General features: G+C 36.8%; 1 protein-coding gene across 1 annotated transcript; it reads right to left on the minus strand.

Moving 5' to 3' along the window:
* Positions 1–309: 309 nt before the first annotated feature.
* On the minus strand, positions 310–975 carry LOC145632934 (uncharacterized). Its single transcript, XM_081685255.1, has one exon. The coding sequence runs from the start codon at positions 973–975 to the stop codon at positions 310–312; it is 666 nt and encodes a 221-aa protein (XP_081541381.1).
* Between the last annotated feature and the right edge of the window lie 18,111 nt (positions 976–19,086).

Consider the following 19,086-nt stretch of genomic DNA (forward strand, 5'->3'; position numbering starts at 1 on the left):
GTGGATCAAACCATCCTTTTAACTCGCCTTTAGCTAGGCGCATTCGTTATCCAACCTCCCTCCTCACTTGTATGAGTGAGACAGCTAGCTAGGTTTTTCGCATGTCATGTCGAAAGTGAGGGAAGGTTTTGTATTTCAGACAATAGGCCGCTAATTACTCTTATTAACGGCTTAGCCAAATAGAAAGCAGATCACTAAGGTATTTTACCAACTATTACTACGATCGTAAACAGAAAATAATTTACAAAAAATTTGACCATATGCCAATCCGAGATTAAACAAGTATAATAAAAACACTTAAACCACACTTTAGACATAATACTTCTTTAGAACACTTGCATTCCAAACATTCTTTAACGATACGCCTTCCAAAGTCATAAGCCAATATGACCCTTCTCGGAGAGTTTTGTATATTTGGTATGGTCCTTCCCATGTTGCGGTGAATTTACCGTCTACATTCCCTTCGCCTATTGCTGTCGTTCTTCGTAAAACCAAATCAGCGTCCTCAAGAGGCCGATATTTAACACGCCTATTGTACGCCAGACTCATACAATTCTTGTATGCTGCATAATTAATAGCGGCTTTCAACCTGATCTCGGGTAAAAAATCCATTTTTTGTCTAAGCAATAGGTCATTCAGCTCTTCACAGTAATGTTGAATGCGGAATGTAGGATGGCCGCCTTCAGTAGGAATGACCGCCTCTGAGCTGAAAACGAGGTTAAAAGGTAACTCTCCTATAGTTTCTTTTGTTGTCGTTCTATTTGCCCACAATATTTCAGGTACCAAATCGGCCCACAAGCCTTTTGGATCTTCTATTTTCTTTTTTAAGGCATTTAAAATCTGATTGTTAGCGGCTTCTGCCTGTCCGTTCGATTGGGGATGACACACTACTGCGTAGGCAAACTTCACTTTGTATATACTTAGGAAATTTTTAACTTGACTGCAGTCAAACTGGGAACCATAATCGAAGACCATTGCTATCGACAACCTAAAGCGAATATGTTTTTCCAAATGAATTTCTTCACCTCATTTGATCTTTGCCATAGGTTCCGCCTCTATCTACTTAGTGAAATAATTTAAACCCACTATTATGAATTTTTGCCCCCCTGTGGTCGATGTAAAAGGTCCGACAATATCCATTCCCTATTGCGCAAAAGGAATTGGGTTGAGAATAGGCTTCAAGTCGTTTGGCGGCTAATTTATTGTTGGCCCAAACTTATGGCATTTATCGCACTTCTTGGCATAGTCCAGCGTATCTTCATTCATCGTCGGCCAATAATATCCCCTTTTCATTGCTTTTAAGGACATTGACCGTCCACCCGCGTGATTTCCACAATCACCCTCATGAATTTCTCCTACGAGCCTGGCAGACACATACGCCGTTATACATCTTCGCAATGGTAGTGAGAAGCCCCGTTTGTACAACATTCCAAGAAACATGACAAACCAAATGCTATCTTTCTTGATATTTTGCGCTTCAATCTTATCATTAGGAGCAATACCGTACAATTTATAGGCCAGTATATGAGTATAACATCGTATCATTCTCGGTCTCCATTAATACAATTAACCTCCTTTGGTGCCTTTCTTCAATACTCTAGCTATCTAAAATTTCAACCATTACTATGCGCTATAAATCATTGAAACTTGAGCTAGCTAATTTTGCCAACGCATCTGCCTATGCATTATGAGCTCGTGAAACTAAGTTGATTTCAAAGTGCTCCAATTTTGCCGTTATTTCCTTTAGCTTGGCCAGATACGCACACAATCATCGTTTGCTCTCGAGCCTTGTATTCACCGCTATATTGGCTTACAACTAACAACGAATCTGTTGACAATTCAATTCGCTTTGTCTCGGCGGCTATACATAACTGCACTCTTATTGGAGCTGCTTCATACTCGGCCTCGTTATTCAAGGCTCTGAATTTGAATTTGATAGTGTACCCGAATACATCTCCTTGTGGAAAAATCATAATTATACCGGCTCCTGAACCTATTGATGCTGCGGAGCCGTCGATTGAGACTTTCCATAATTTGACATCTTCTTCTTCTGTGTAAGATGTTTCTACAATAAAATCAGATAAGGCCAAAGCCTTTATTGACACTCTCGGCTAGTAAATTATCACGTATTCCTACAACTTTTATCGCCCACTTAAGCAAGCGCCCAGAGGTTTCCATCTGCTGGTGAGATTTCTCTAACGACTGGTTCTTTAGAATTTTATAGTATGCGCATCAAAATACCATCGTAACTTTTGCGCTGCTAAGACCACCGCATACGCAATTTTTTCTATCACGGGATACCGTCTTTCTACAGCATTCAAAACGTGTTTGACGAATTAAATGGGCATTTGCACCTTCTTCCGTTCTACCAGCAGCACAACCGCTACCGTTTTTGGGGAAACGGAAATGTACAACTGCAGGTTCTCCCCTTGCTCTAGCCTAGCTATTGTCGGTAAGGACTTTAGGTGATTCTTCACTACCTCCAACGCTTTTGCCTGTTCTTTTCCCCAAACAAATGTCTTGTTTTGCGGTAGCACTACAAAGAACGGTAAAGCTTTATCAGCTGACTTGCTAAGGAACCTTGTGAGTGTCACCATATGACCAGTAAGCTTTTGTATGTCTTTTATTAATTTTGGATGTGGTAAACTAAGGATGGCCTCAATTTTATTTTGATTTGCATCTATTCCTCTTTCGCTGTCCATGAAACCCAATAATTTTACTAACCAAACTCCGAAGACGCATTTCTCTAGATTTAACTTCATCCGGTAGTGTCGAAGAGTTTCAAAGGTTTTCCTTAGATCTGCAACGTGATTTGTGGCCAGTCGGCTTTTTACTATCGAGTCATCAACATAGACTTCTACGTTCCTTCCCTTCTGATTTTCAAAAACCTTGTCTACCAGCTTTTGGTATGTTATTGCTTCCGCTTTTCGTAGCCCAAACGACATTGCTTTACAGTAGTATACTCCTGCATCAGTGATGAAGGTCGCTTTGGTTTTGTCAGGCTCGTACAGGCTAACTTGATGGTATCCCGTAAAGGAATCCATGAAGCTCAATAAAGCATGGTCAGAAGTTGAATCTACAAGCCTATCTATCCTGGGCAGTGGGTAGCAATTTTTTGGACAGGCTTTATTCAAATATGTAAATTCTACGCAAATCCTCCACTTTCCTAACGGTTTTTTCACCATGACTACGTTCGCTAACCATTCAGGATCTGTGCATGTAGGGATGGCAATGGATCTGGACCCGACCCGGATTCGTGGATCCAGATCCGTTTTTCACGGATCTGGGTACTCAAATTTTGGACCTGATAGATCCGGGTCGGATCCGGGTCCAGCTGAAAAAAACGGATCTAGGTCAGGGTCTAACTACCAGACCCGGAATCGGATTCGTACATCCGTTTTATAAATTTATTTTTTTAAAAAAATAAAATTCAGGATACAAGACTCACAAATTTCAGCCCATATCAAAAACTAAAATCAACCCACAAAAAAACCCTAATTTTCTCTCTCTAGTTTCATTTTCCAATCTCCACCACTCAGCCTACTCTCCACGAGACCATCGCCGGTACACCCTGTCAGATTGGCGGCGACTCCATCCCTGTACAACCTGTCAGATCGGCGGTGACTCCATCTCCGTTCAGTTCTGTAAGTCCCGTATTCCCTCCTCTTTTTAGTTTCTTTGCTGTTTACTTTATACTTCGTATGAGCAAATAAATTAAGGTTATATGTTGAAATTTCGTGGGTATGCTGAAATTTAAGGTAGTAGACTGGTAGTTCAGATTTGTTTGTTATGTTTTTGTACAAGTTTGCATTTGAGTTGATGAAATTCTATCAAGATTATATGCTGAAATTTCGTGGGTATGTTTGTGCATGTTTTTTCTGCCAATTTGTGTGATTTATTTTGTCTGCAATTTTGTGTGGTTATTTTTTTGATTAATTTGTATTCTACTACTGTGAGGTCGATTAGGAACTGCATAGTTACTTATTAGCAATTAGATTCATGAATTAAACCTTAATTACTTCATAAAATCAATTATAATACTGATTTTTTTAATAAAATTATATTACTGATTTTATCCTTTATAATAATTTCAGTTTATGGATGCACAATCAAATTTTAAAGATAGTAATGAGGAACCATTTACGGTCCCTTATGATAAAGAGGAAGGAGAATTTGAGGGGTTTGTTGAGGTCCAAAATGATACTACTAAAGAAAGTGAGTCTAGTAGTATTAAGAAAAGTAAGAAACTAACTTCTGAAGCATGGGACTATTTTGATCTGACTACAATTAATGGTATACAAAAGGCAACCTGCAAGTTTTGTAAAAGTAGGCTCTCTTACTCTGGGAATTCAGGAACATCTCACCTTCTTAAGCATGCTAAAAAAGTATGCTCGGGAAAGCATTTGAATCTTGCTGCTGGTCAATCACAATTGAAGATTAAGACTGAAGTTGATGGGACTACTTCTTTGGCCATTAAGGAAAAATCAAAAGAAAGTGCTATTTGATCAAGATGTTTCAAGACAAAAGTTGGTTAAGATGGTAGTAATACATGAGTATCCTTTGTCAATTGTTGATCATATTGCATTTCGGAGCTTTGTGAAGAGTTTAAATGAAAATTTCAAAATGATTTCAAGGAACACATTGAGGAGTGATGTGATGAAAATGTATACCAATGAAAGAGTTTCTCTTAAGGTTTTTTTAGAGGCCAATGATAGTACAGTAGCAATAACAACGGATATGTGGACCGCCTCCAACCAAAAAAAGGGGTACATGGTTGTGACTTCACATTTCATTGATCAAAAATGGAATTTGCATAATCGAACACTAAGGTAATTGTTTAATGAATTTATTTCTAATATTAATGTATACATGATGCAATATTCAGATTTATCCTTTTGTTTTTGGCTATTTGAACTATGTTATTATTTGTGGTGCTAGATAAATGTTATAGCTTTTATTCATGTATTTGGTATGTTTATTTTTGTTGTAGGTTTTGTTTTGTGCCTTTTCCACATACAAAGGGGTTTATTGCTAAGATTCTATTGGATAGTTTGTCTCAATATTCTTTGGAAAGCAAAATTTCATCCGTTGTTGTTGATAATTGTACCACAAATGATGCAATGATTAATGTATTGATGGAGAAATTAGAAAATAGTTGTTTGGTGTTAAATGGAGAATTTTTGCACATGAGGTGTAGTGCTCATATTCTAAACTTAATTGTGAAAGATGGTTTAGAAGTGATTGATCATGAAATTGGAAAAGTAAGAGAGTGTATAGCATTTTGGATGTTTACCCCTAAAAGAACTGAAAAATTTGAGGAAGCTTGTCATCTTTTGAATGTGAATAAACCTAAAAGAGTGGGTCTTGATTGTAAAACTAGGTGGAATTCTACTTACTTGATGCTTGAATCTAGTTTGCCTTTCAAGGATGTCTTTCATAAGTTGAAGCGTTTAAATAAAAGGCTTAAGTTTTCTATTCCTAGTAATGGTGATTGGACTATGGCTACTCTTGCTTGTCAAAAGTTGGAAATTTTCTATAAGGCCACTAAGGTTTATTCTATTAGAAATCATCCAACTGCTAATTTGTTTTTTCGAATTGTTTGTGAGATTAGACTTGCTTTGAATCGTTGGGTGCAAACTGATAATAATGAGTTTATTAAGATAATGGCTAATAGTATGGTTGAAAAATTTGACAAATATTGGTCACATATTAATGGGATTTTGGCTATTACTGCCATTTTAGATCCTAGAAATAAAATGGATTGTGTGGCTCATTATTTTGGAAAATTGTATGGAAGTGGTGCCCATGTTGAAATGGCAAGAATAAGAAGGACCCTTGATAATCTTGTCCATGAATATCAAAATAAGAATGAGGTAGTAGTAGAACAAAGATCACCATTAAAGAGAGGGTTTAATGAGTGTGAAGATGAAGATGATTTTGCTAGATCAAAGAGACAAAAAATTAGAACAACACCTTTAAGGAGTGAGGTAGAACAATACTTGGAGAATGCCACAATGCCGGAGGATAATGAATTTGATGTTCTTAAATGGTGGGGTAGAGATCAAAATTATCAGACTTTGAAAAAAATTGCCAAGGATATTCTTGCAATTCCCGTATCTTCGGTTGCATTGAAAAGTGCATTTAGCATGGGTGGAAGAGTGGTTAGTGCTCACCGTTCTCGACTTCATTCTCAAACTGTAGAGGATTTGATGTGCTTACAAAGTTGGATGGTCGATGATGTAAAGGGTAATGTTTTACTTAGTTATCTTTTTTTTTTCTCCTTACTTTATTATAGATTTCACTTCTAATTCTAATACAAATTAAAGTAAATTATTTTTTTATATTTATGATAGGAACTTTTGAAGGATCACTTTCATGTTCAACTATCACCGAATATCGTGAGGATGATAATGATAATGATGTACAAGAGGTGGATATAATTGATATGGTAAGATTTATAAATTATTATTAATTAATGTTAAGACATACAAAGTATAATTTAGTTTTTGCCAATTACTAATTCTTCTCTTTGTTTGGTTTATTTCTTTATTCTAGGATGTTGATGATATTAGTAGTGATGAAGATTAGTCCTTTCAAGAGATGGATTTTGGATGCTCATATTGGATATATCATCGTTATTTTTTTTTTCTTGGTCATTTGTACCATCGTACCTTTTTTTAAATGTTTGGATTTTTTTTTTCAAAGACAATATGTTTGTTAATTTGTATTTTTAGTTGTATAACTCTAATTTATGTATTGAACTTGGTTGAAATGCGCTTTTGGACCCAGACCCGGATCCAGGTCCGGATCCATTGGATCCGTCGGATCTGGATCTGGGTCTTCATTTTCTGGACCCGATGGATCTGGGGCGGATCTGGATCCAAGGTTGAAAAACGGATCTGGATCCGGTCCATCCGGACCCGGTCCAGATCCGACCCATTGCCATCCCTATGTGCAAGGCACAATGAACCCTGTGGCTAGCTCCTTATTGACTTCAGCCTGTATAGCCTCAATTTTTTCTGTCGAGAAGTTCCTTTTCTTTTGCCTTATCGGCCGTGCTCGCCTGTCTACATTCAGTTTGTGCACCATAACATCAGGATAAATCTTGGGCATCTCATTTGCCAATAAGGAAAACTCATCCGCATTCTCCTGTAAGAGTTCCACCAAGTGGCAACGTGTGTCGACATCCTTGTTGGATCCAATTCACACTACCGGTCCTGGAACTCCAGGCTACAACTCCACCTTATCGGTTCCTCCCCTTGAAGAGGGGCGAGGGGGTGTTACCAGTTGCGTATCAAAGTTTTCCATCACTAAGTCATGTGTAGATGGAGTTCGTTCTCTTTTCTTATTCGCTTGGTCAGTGGCCAGTTGTCGGCTTGGTTGTTTCAATGCCAACACGTAGCATTCCCTCACCATATTTTGGCTTCCCCTAATGCGCTCTGTCCTTCCAATATTCGATACAAACACCATTGTTAGGTGATATGTCGAAACTCCAGCCTGGACGTCATGAATCAGAGGTCTGCCAATAATGGCATTGAATGCTGATGGCACATCAATTATTAAGAATTCTGTCATAACATCTCTAGCCGCAGCACCTTCACCGATCTAGACTTGTAATGCGATGCTACCTTTAGGTCTGACTGTGGAACCATTAAAGCCAATAACAGGGTATGGGACTTATGTTAAGTACTTCCGGCCTATCATCATGGCATCAAACGCCTTCGCAAACAGGATGTTGGCGGAGCTACCCCCGTCTACTAATGCTCGCTTGATGTGGCACCCTCCGAAAATACGGGATCCCCACCCACACAAGCAAATTGTTGATAAAACTCCAAAATAGCATTTTCTTTTAACCCCAAATTTTTTTTCTCCTTATCATTCAGAAAAGACAAGAAAAATTCTGGGTTGACCATCAGTATCAACACTAGCGGATCGTCATGGGGAAAAACAATACCCTTGACATCGGCTTCCGAGAAAGATACGGAAGGGATTATGGCATGTCAAGGTCGCTCTTCTACTCCTAGAGCATTCATAGTGTGCTTGTATTCCTATAAGCTTTTCTTCGCTCCGTTAATAGTGCATGACCCTGTCAGTATACCTCCGCAAGACCTTGTTGGTAAGTGTCGTCGTTCTGCATTGAGGGGTCACCTTGCTTTCGGTATTCCGTTTGCCTTGCCTGAGAGGGATACTGTCGGCTCGGCCTTGCCTGAGGTTGATATTGAGATATTTGTCCTTTCCTGATAAGGTCTTCAATATTCTCTTTCAGCTGAATGCATTCTTCAGTATAGTGATCGACATCCCTGTGAAACATGCAATACTTCTTTACATCTCGTCCTTTAGTTTTCATTTGCGCTGGCCAATTCCAGTCTTCTTTTTTCTGATTAATTGAGTATATTGCAGCTCTAGACGTGTTCAATTGTGTATAATTGTTGTACCAGCCTAATTTACTGGGTCTATTCACCCTTTGTTTATTCTGCTACTGCGATCTATTTACTTCGCCAGCATGAGTGTCAGGCATTATATTATCATTCTGTCGTCGAGATGGTTCTGTTGGCGCTACCTAGCTACTGGTCTTTAAGAGTTCGTCGCTTTTTATATATTTGTACGCCTTGCCGAACGCTGTACCCAAGTTTGGGAAGGATTTTCGTGGCATATCTCTTGAAGTTGATGTCACCCAAACCATTCATGAGGGCCATTACTGCTATTTCTTATTGAAGTTCGGTATGCTTTTGGCCTCATTGTTGAAATGTATTATGAAGTCTTTAAGCGACTCATCCTTTCTTTGCATGACTGACATAAGTTCCCTTAGCGTTCTCTGCCTTGCTCTGTTGCTTATGTAATGGTCTGTAAATAACTCCACCAAGGTTTCGAAGCAGTTAATGGAACCGAGCTCCATATTGGAAAACCAGTCTGAGGCGGCCCCTTTAACGTTGTTGGGAAGACTTTGCACCACATAGTGTCCGTGTCGGTGTACAACAACATGTGGCTTTCGAATGCTGCCACATACCTCTTGGGATCCCCTTTGACGTCATATGTGCATGATGGCATTTTGATTTTTTGCATTTTTTGGTCAAGGACTTCCTGAGTGAATGGGGATATTCTTGGCCTAACTATAGCTCTGGCTATACATCTTGACGGCCCACTGCTGGCCTCTTTTGCCGATCAAACTCCGAGTCTCCTATTTGCACACCATGAGAGGTTGGGCGTCCTGGCAGCACCACCACTTCATGGGGTTGCAGTCGAGTTTGAGGTTGGGGTTGTGGCGCTGCCTGACTAAACTGGTTTTCGAGGTTGACGAATATAGGCGCAGATGGCACACTGTTTCCTCATACCCTGCCAGCTGTTGTCTTAGTAACTTCCTTTCTTTTCCAAGACATTGCTCGCATGACCTTGGGCGTTATATCTAATTCCTCTGAAGTAAACACCTCCAGAGGGTCTGGGTTGGTGCTCGATTTTGCTCGGGTGTTACTAGCATATTAACCGGGTCCTTCTGGATGAGATGAGTTTCATCTTCCACCATGATCTTAGGTATGTTGTTTAAAGTTTTACTTGTGTTGGCATAAAGAATTCCGCTATCATAATTGCGGTTTTCTGCTTCTGAAACTGGTGTTATGATTTCATTGTTTCCTTCCATGACTGTTGGAGGTCTTTTGGACGATAGAAGTTATTACTATCCCCTCCTTCTAGCGCCAATTGTTCCGGGTGAGCTTCCATACCGTAAGTTCTTGAGGGTTGGTAAAGGTTTACCGTCCAATTAAGCACCTACACAGTTAGCACAAATTAGCTAAACCGGGGGATTATCCGGGGATAACCGCTCTGATGCTAAAGTTAGTAATTTGATGAGAAGAATAAATGAAAGAGTAAGAAAGTATTTCTAGAGAGAGATCGTACCTTTTAATGAAAGTATGCTTGGGTATTTATAGGTGCAGGCGTCGTTCGAAGTGCGCCTACGCAAAAGCATGTGTGAATATGCTTGACACTCATAAGAAGTGGGAATTGACATTAACTTTAGGGACAAAGCAAAGTAGAGAGCCGCCAACAAGTTTTTAAGGAACTTGTAAACCACGATTAAGGGACAACGATAGGCAACCACGATTAAGGGACAACGATAGGCAACAACGATTGACCCGTGAAGGTTACACCCCATTCATAATCCATGAGATTACTAACTCCATATGGTTCAGAACCACGAAAGGAGGATCGGGGATGATGGTACAAAATGAGTCATGGAGTCACATTCGCCCGTACTGGCCTCTACTCGATTCTTATTGTGAAAAGTAATCCTGCAATCTCAAAGGCATACAAACAAAATATTCAATTTGCTCTTAACTATTATTATGCTAAATTGGTTGAATATTAATGCACACATAATTCTAAAATATTAGTGATAACTTTGATTTGATAACAAGATTAAAAAGGAACCTAAACCGGTTGTTCAAATTATCTTATTAAGCGTGATTTTCAATTACATATTCCCTTTAAACATGCAATATGGTGATCATAATAAATATAAGAATAAACATTAAAATTGGAAGCAATTCAACAATAATATCGTTAGTCAAATCAAATATAAATAACCCTAATCATGATATTAGCAATATAAAATAATATAAGTAATTAAATTAATTACTCACATTCCGCGCGTTCCTTTAAATTGCTACATCATGAATAAATTGTTAGTAACTTCAATAAAAAATAAATCAAATTGAAATAATTAAATAAATTTAGAAATTATTTGGTCCAAACCCTCAATTAATTATACCTTTTACGCCTTGGTTTAAGTAGGGTATTATATGGACTCCTTGGAGTGCTTAAGGGATGAATAATGTAGAGAGGAATATAAGTTTAAGGTTTAGAGTATGAGAGAGAAGATAATGATTTTTGGTGTAGAAGAGAGAAAGAGAGAATAATTTGGTGCTCAAGCTTGTTGATGATTGAAAAAGGGGAGACATGACCTCTATTTATAAGGAAAAAAAGAGGGGTCGAATCAAGAAAAGATAAGAATTCGAATCAGATAAAACTCTTGCAATAGCCAGCATTTTTTGCGGTTTTTGTTTTTATCATATCTTTTGATCCAGAAATTGGAATAAGATGAATAAGATATCTTTGAAAATCTCTTGAAGTTTGATTTCTAACCCAATTAGAATCAGATTAAAATATTTTTTAGAACAAAAGATATGGCCGAAATAGTGGGACGGTGTCAGTTTTGGATAGAGTTTCTTATTTCTTTCATATCTTTTTTGTTATAGCTCGGAATTAATATTATAATATATCATTCGAAAGATAATTTCAAGCGCTATCCAACCATCTAAGATTTAGATAAAAACTATGAATCACGAAAATAATATCTGACTATCTTTGAACGTCTTTCAATTCGAATAGAATTAGGACTTTCAAAAAGAAAAGTTTTATTCAATTTTAAACTCTTTAATCTTATCTTTTCAAAAGGGATAATTAACATATTTAGAAACTTATATATGCTTCTAATTAATCCTAATTGGATTAGGAGTGGGATTTAAGCCTTTGGACCCTCGTAGGTAAGGTGGGCTAAGGTTTGATTTAGACTCAGTTTAGTATTTTGGCAATAACTTATTCGTTATAACTCGGATTTGGGCTTATAATATATCGTCGGAAAGATCTTTTAAATCCCCATCCAAATATTCAAGAATTGGACCCAGATTATGGACTAAAATAAACTGGTTTTAACGTTTTTATATAAAGGACACGAAATGAATTATTTTAAAGGACACGAAAAGAGGAAAATAAGTTATGGTTTGGTGAAATGGGTTAGAAATTGGGTTGGTTTATGAAATGTATTGGGAATGAACATGGATTTAACCACTCTAAAGATTAGATACTCAACCTGACTAATAATGGCGGTGAAAGGTTGTTCATCATCGGGTTTGGATTTGGGGAGACATTTTTAGGTGTCTATAGAAGCCCCCACTTTGACAGAGTTTGTAGAAACGTTAGTTTCGAAAACAATAGTCAAAGTAGTCGATAGGGACGGAGAATGATTTAAGGCGTTCGGCGATCCTAAATCACTCTGTATACGCCAATACCTGCAGAAAATGTTAGTTTCACAGATAAAAGAGTAAAGGGATCGAATATATATCTGACACCAGTGTATCGGTGACAAATGAGTTTGGTAGCTTCTTATGCTTGAAGGAATCCACCGGATGATACTTTCCATGCTTGAGGAAAGTCGACAGATGATGTTGGCAGTTTTCTATGCTTGAAGAAACCCACCGGTTGAGATATTTTACATGCTTGAGGAAAGTTGATAGATGACAATTTTCCATGCTTGAGGAAAAACTTGTCTGATGATGAAATTGCAAGTCTCTGTGTATCGAGAACCTTGCGTCGTGAATCGTCTTCGCTTGGGAGATGATCACTAAAATGATGATGGTTCGATTGTCCCCGAACGTGGGCTGTAGATGGTCCGCTTATCCCCGGACGTGGGCTGTAATTGAGACCAGCAAAATAATATTTGCCAAGGGACTCGTGTAGACTATGATTGACTCGACCAACTGACTTGACCAAGTTTGACTTGACACGACTTGACATGACATGTGTTTGACTTGCGATTGTGTGTGTGTGTGTGTGTATATGTATGATTTGAGTGTGTGTGCAGACACAAGCAAACGAAGATGCAAAAGCAAAAATTTTCCGTCATTTTTGTCATGAGTGGAGGGTACCGACTTTCTCCCGAAAAAGAAAGACATGAAAAAAAGGTTTATTTTCGAACTTCCCTCGATGAGAAAATTTTGAAAAAGTTTTTGAATTTCCCCAAAAGAAAATAATGAAAAAGGGGAAAAAGTTTTGAACTTCTTTGTTGAGCAAGATGAAATGAATCGCATGGATTAAATTGCTTGTCTTGAAAATAATGTATGCATGATGCATGTTCTTAGGCCAGGAGGCTAAGGACAATTACATCATGTGACACGATAGATGAATGAACTTAGGTTATGGAGCTAAGCATCATATATGGTGTAAAGAAACGATCTTGAACGTCACTTAGGTCTAGAAACTAAGCACGTATATAGACGAAGTGATTATTGCATAATGAACGTTGCTTAAGTCAAGGAGCTAAGCACGATATGCTTTGTATGATTAAAAATCACTGATATATAAATGTTGCTCAGCACATTATGCAATGCATGAAACAATGAATATTGCTCAGGTCAGGAAGCTAAGCAAGTATACAATGTTTTTTCTAATGAATGTTGTCTTGAAAGATGATGACATGCACAGTGTTGAAACAAGACTTCATGAAAAAGGGTTCTTAAAGGGAAGGATGATATGGATATGGATGTTTGAGTGAAGTGTGTGAATGTGATACTAAGGCTGGCTGCAAGGGTTATGGTGATGGAAATATATGTGAGAAGAGTCAAAGATGATGACTCTTTAGGCTAGGTAGGCTAAATGATGTGGGTTCAAGCCCCCAAGTCTAGCTTTAGATGGATAGGGCATAGGGATAAGCATTGGATATTCTTTGACTCGATCATGCATATGAACGTGAATGTGGCCGCACCTCAATGTGAGGTTGCCTACTGAGGAAAAAAGTTTCTTGTTGTTGATGCTTTGATTGGAAGGAAAGAAGGAAGGAGTAACGTTCCCCTTATTCTTCCAACTATTGCCTATTGATTTTAGACTCAAGTAATGTGAAAGGATGAACTCATCTAATGCATTAACTCAATACTCGGATTGGAAAGGAAGAGTGTATGAAACAATTTTAAAAACTGATGGGAAATACTCCACTCATTCCTATTACGACGGAAAACGAAGCATGCATGGTCCTATAGTACGATCATAAACAATATAGTGTATTACTCAAAGACAAAGTGTGTGCAATGACTCAACATGTATGATTAGGTGAGTTTATTAAGACTCGTGGTATGATCGCATGGCTAGATATGAGGACGTTGTGAAAAACAAAAGACCCAATGACCAAATAGCACGGAAGACTAAAAGACAAACTAACTTGATTAATTTTGTCCAATTTTAATGTTTATGCTATTTACTAGGTGAAAACGGTCCATTGGTAATCGGTAGTGATAAATAAGATCAACCACAATCAAAGACAAATAACACATGTTAAGGTTAATTAGCACAAAAATCGATCACAAGAAACTAAGAAGAGGACTAGAATTCTAGAAGAGTTAGGACTCATAGGTATAAAAAAAAATAAATAAATAAAAATAAAAATCTATATTCCTACGTTATATGAGTTGACACGGATTAAAGTACTTGGCTAAGACTAGCTTGACACGAAAAGATATTTAAAAACAAAAAAAAAAAAAAAAAAAAGAAAGTTGACGCTAAAAAGACACCTAAACTGGACAGGCTGTAGTATATCGGTTATAACTTTTGATATATGACTCTGATTGGGGCGAAACCAACGCTAAATGAAAGATAAAACTTGCGGCTACAGATTCATAGGTTTCACAACACGTAACTCTTTCTAGAACTCCAGCTATGACAAAAACAAGTTGACTCTTATGAAGGAAATGGGAATAAAAATCCGGGTTGACTCAAAATAAATAAAAAAAAAATCTATGATCGACTCTAATAAAAAAGAAGGGTTAGATAAGAAAAAAAAGAGAAGAAAAAAAATAAAAAATTAAAATATGCACACATAAGCACATTGTCACGAATGATGCAATGAAGTTCGCAACCTAAAGTCAAGATCTATGTTTCACTATGGTCAAGCTTATTTGGGTGTCAAAGGGTACCATGGTTAAGAGTTTGGACGCGTTAGCAAGGCAGCCTCCCTTGAGGGTGTATGCCAACGGGCGGCTCCGCGAGTTTGTGATGAAATCAAACTTGACTCCATGGTTTGGGTGGATTTAAAAACTCGGATGAACCCTTGTTGCCATGAGCGTTTTTGGGTTGATAGAGCTTAAATCCCCCGGGCTAGCCACATACGTAGAACACGTATTATTGTGGCAAAATAGGTAAGCTAAAATGCATATGCATAAGTGACAATGTCAATTAAATCGCAGGAATACAATTCAAGAATCTTTCAAGTCTCATCCACTCATCTCAATTAAATACCGATCACTCAAATCGATAAATAACCAAGAATCCTCTTCAGTGGAGTCGCCAAATTGTAGGCGTCGTTCGAAGTGCGCCTACGTAAAAGCATGTGTGAATATGCTTGGCACTCATAAGAAGTGAGAATTGACATTACCATTAGGGACAACGATTAGGGACAAAGCAAAGTAGGGAGCCGCAAACAAGTTTTTAAGGAACTTGTAAACCGTTCACGGATCATTTAAGGCAACCACGATTAAGGGAAAACAATAGGCAACAACGATTGACCCGTGAAGGTTACACCCCATTCATAAATCATGAGATTACTAACTCCATATGGTTCGGAACCACGAAAAGAGGATCGGGGATGATGGTACGAAGTGAGTCATGGAGTCACATTCGCCCGTATTGGCCTCTACTCGATTCTTGTTGTGAAAAGTAATCCTACGATCTCAAAGGCATACAAACAAAATATTCAATTTGCTCCAAACTATTATTTTGCTAAATTGGTTGAATATTAATGCACACATAATTCTAAAATATTAGTGATCACTTTGATTTAATAACTAGATTAAAAAGGAACCTAAACCGGTTGTCCAAATTATCTTATTAAGCGTGATTTTCAATTACATATTCCCTTTAAACATGCAATACGGTGATCATAATAAATATAAGAATAAACATTAAAATTGGAAGAAATTCAACAATAATATCATTAGTCAAATCAAATATAAATAACCCTAATCATGATATTAGCAATATAAAATAATATAAGTAATTAAATTAATTACTCACATTCCGCGCGTTCCTTTAAATTGCTACATCATGAATAAATTGTTAGTAACTTCAATAAAAAATAAATCAAATTGAAATAATTAAATAAATTTAGAAATGATTTGGTCCAAACCCGCAGTTAATTATACCTTTCACGCCTTGGTTTAAGTATAGAACTTCGGGTATTATATGGACTCCTTGGAGTGCTTAAGGGATGAATAATGTAGAGAGGAATATAAGATTAAGGTTTAGAGTATGAGAGAGAAGAGAATGATTTTTGGTGTAGAAGAGAGGAAGAGAGAATAATTTGGTGATCAAGCTTGTTGATGATTAAAAAAGGGGAGACATGACCTCTATTTATAAGGAAAAAGAGAGGTCGAATCAAGAAAAGATAAGAATTCGAATCGGATAAAACTCTTGCGATAGACAACAGTTTTTTCGGTTTTTGTTTTTATCATATCTTTTGATCCAGAAATCGGAATAAGATGAATAAGATATCGTTGAAAATCTCTTGAAGTCTACTTTCTAACCCAATTAGAATCAGATTAAAATATGTTGTAGAACAAAAATATGGCCGAAATAGTGGGACGGTGTCAGTTTTGGATAGAGTTTAGTATTTCTTTCATATCTTTTTCGTTATAGCTCGGAATTAATATTATAATATATCATTGGAAAGATAATTTCAAGGGCTATCCAGCCATCTAAGGTTTAGATAAAAACTATGAATCATGAAAATAATATCTAACTATCTTTGAACGTCTTTCAATTCGAATAGAATTAGGACTTTCAAAAAGAAAAGTTTATTTCAATTTTAAACTCTTTATCTTATCTTTTCAAAAGGGATAATTACCATATTTAGAAACTTATATAAGCTTCTAATTAATCCTAATTGGATTGGGAGTGGGATTCAAGCCTTTGGACTCTCGTAGGTAAGGTGGGCTTAGGTTCGATTTAGACTGAGTTTAGTATTTTGACAATAACTTATTCGTTATAACTCGGATTTGGGCTTATAATATATCGTCGGAAAGCTCTTTTAAATCCCCATCCAAATATTTAATAATTGGACCCAGACTATGGACTAAAATAAATTGGTCTAAACGTTTTTATAAAAAGGACACGAAATGAATTAGTTTAAAGGACACGAAAAGAGGAAAATAAGTTATGGTTTGGTGAAATGGGTTAGGAATTGGGTTGGTTTATGAAATGTATTGGGAATGAACATGGATTTAAGCACTCTAAAGATTACATACTCAACCCGACCAATAATGGCGGTGAAAGGTTGTTCATCATCGGGTTTGGATTTGGGGAGACATTTTTAGGTGTCTACAATAGGAAGATAACCAAGCTGGTGCCACCTATCAATATAGGTTACGTGGTCTAGAGCAGCTTCCCACATGGCCAAGAAAAGGGTTGTTATGGATGTTAAGCCGATATGCTAATCAATATATGATCAGCAGCATATGTAATTCAACAACTAAACTGTAACGGTGTCGGCACTATCCCACCTTACCTTGTATGTAAAGGGATTTAAAGGGCTTTAGTGATGACTTTTTTTTTAACAATAGTAATGCCATTTTTCAAAATGAATAATAATGAAACTTTGAAAAAATAAACCAAATAAGTGACCTTTTCGTCATTTCATTCTCAATTCTCATATTCTCACTCTCTTCCCACTCTCAACCACCACGTACAGTTTTCAAACCTACCGGTCGTCGCGCCCCACATCACCGATACCCTATTCACTGCCGCCGACTCCGCGATGCCTCCTCCACTTTGCCCACGCATTTCGGTGCCTTTGCCTCCTGCAATTCACCGCCCTCACTTGTCCCGATTGAAGACCGACAACTTCCACCACCAACTGGCAGTATTGACCATTTTACCTCCTCCATTACCGTAGACTTCCACAGCAAGTTAATTCCTTTTTTTTTAATCTTTTCCATTTTCAACAATTGAGTAGGTTAGGGTTTTAATAATTTTTTAACCCAATTTCTATTTATAATCTTATACAATTGTTTATCTTTTTCCTCATGGCTGGTTTTTCTACATCATCTTTAACTTGGTTTGTTATTTGTGTTTAATTCAATTAATTGCTGAGATTTTATACAATTTCCAAGAGTAAATTTAATGCTTATATATAGCCCTAAGGGCTACATATAACATTACGTATATAAAGATCCGTCAAATTAAAAAAAATATGAGATTTAAATTTATTTGAGCACCATAAAGGCAAAAAGAATTTTTAACTTTGGTAATATCAACTCTACAAGCTCTTACATTTGGTGAGTACAAGCTCTTAGAAATATTCATATGATTTGTAACTTAATATAAGGCACGGAGCTTTGTAGTCTTGCTTTATACGTAGTAAGATACTAGTTTTGTGCCCGAGCGATGCTCCGTAATGTTTATAAAATTTTGTGATAAATGTACTTTTTGTAGTTTTGTTTTCTAAATAAATATCTATGTTATTAGTATTGAACATAATAATTTTTACTGAACTGCAAGTACTTTTACCAACTAAAATTAATTTACCGGTCAAAACTTATTTTCACCGATTCTCTAGTATCATTTTTTAAATATGTTATAAATGGATCTTATTTTAACAAACTTTTAAAAATGAATTTTATGATGGGAATAGAACCGAGGTGATGGAAATAAAACCAAGTTGTAGTATAATTATTAAATTTTATGGTTAACTTTGTATATATGAAGTATTAGAAATATATCGGTAATAAATATTTTATACAACATTTTTATCTTAAAAAAATCAATCGAAAATTCGCTTACTTGGCATGATATGTGTCACAATAATACATACTCCCTCTTCGCATTAGTTGCAACACTTTCTATTTTCGTACGTTTCATATTAGTTACAACTCTACTATATTCGGAAAGGACCCATCATTATTTTACAATATCTCTCTCCCACTAACCCCACTTTCACAAATATTTTATAACTTCTCTTTTCTACCAACCCCACCAACATTACTTTTTTTTTCAAGGAAAAAATATACTTTAATAATCCCAACTTTGCTCAATTTACTTTAAATAATCCCAACTTTCGGTCATTTTGCAATGATCCCAACTTTCACCCGTGTTTTCTTTCTTCAATCCGGATTACCGTTTACCTGAAGAAAGGGTTAATTTTTTTAAAAAAATAAATTATATGACACGTGTCGCTTTTTAATTGGTTCAAAAAAATATATATAAATTTAAATTAATAAAATTAAAAACCAAAGACCACCAGCCATCCAACGTTGGTGGCTGCACTTCCCCAAC

The sequence above is a fragment of the Chenopodium album genome, chromosome 5 (genome assembly GCF_948465745.1).
Source record: "Chenopodium album chromosome 5, dcCheAlbu1.1, whole genome shotgun sequence".
NCBI lineage: Eukaryota > Viridiplantae > Streptophyta > Magnoliopsida > Caryophyllales > Amaranthaceae > Chenopodium > Chenopodium album.

Excerpts from the sequence above, each read along its gene's own strand:
- LOC145632934 (XM_081685255.1), bottom strand. The coding sequence starts at position 975 with ATGGTCTTCGATTATGGTTCCCAGTTTGACTGCAGTCAAGTTAAAAAT.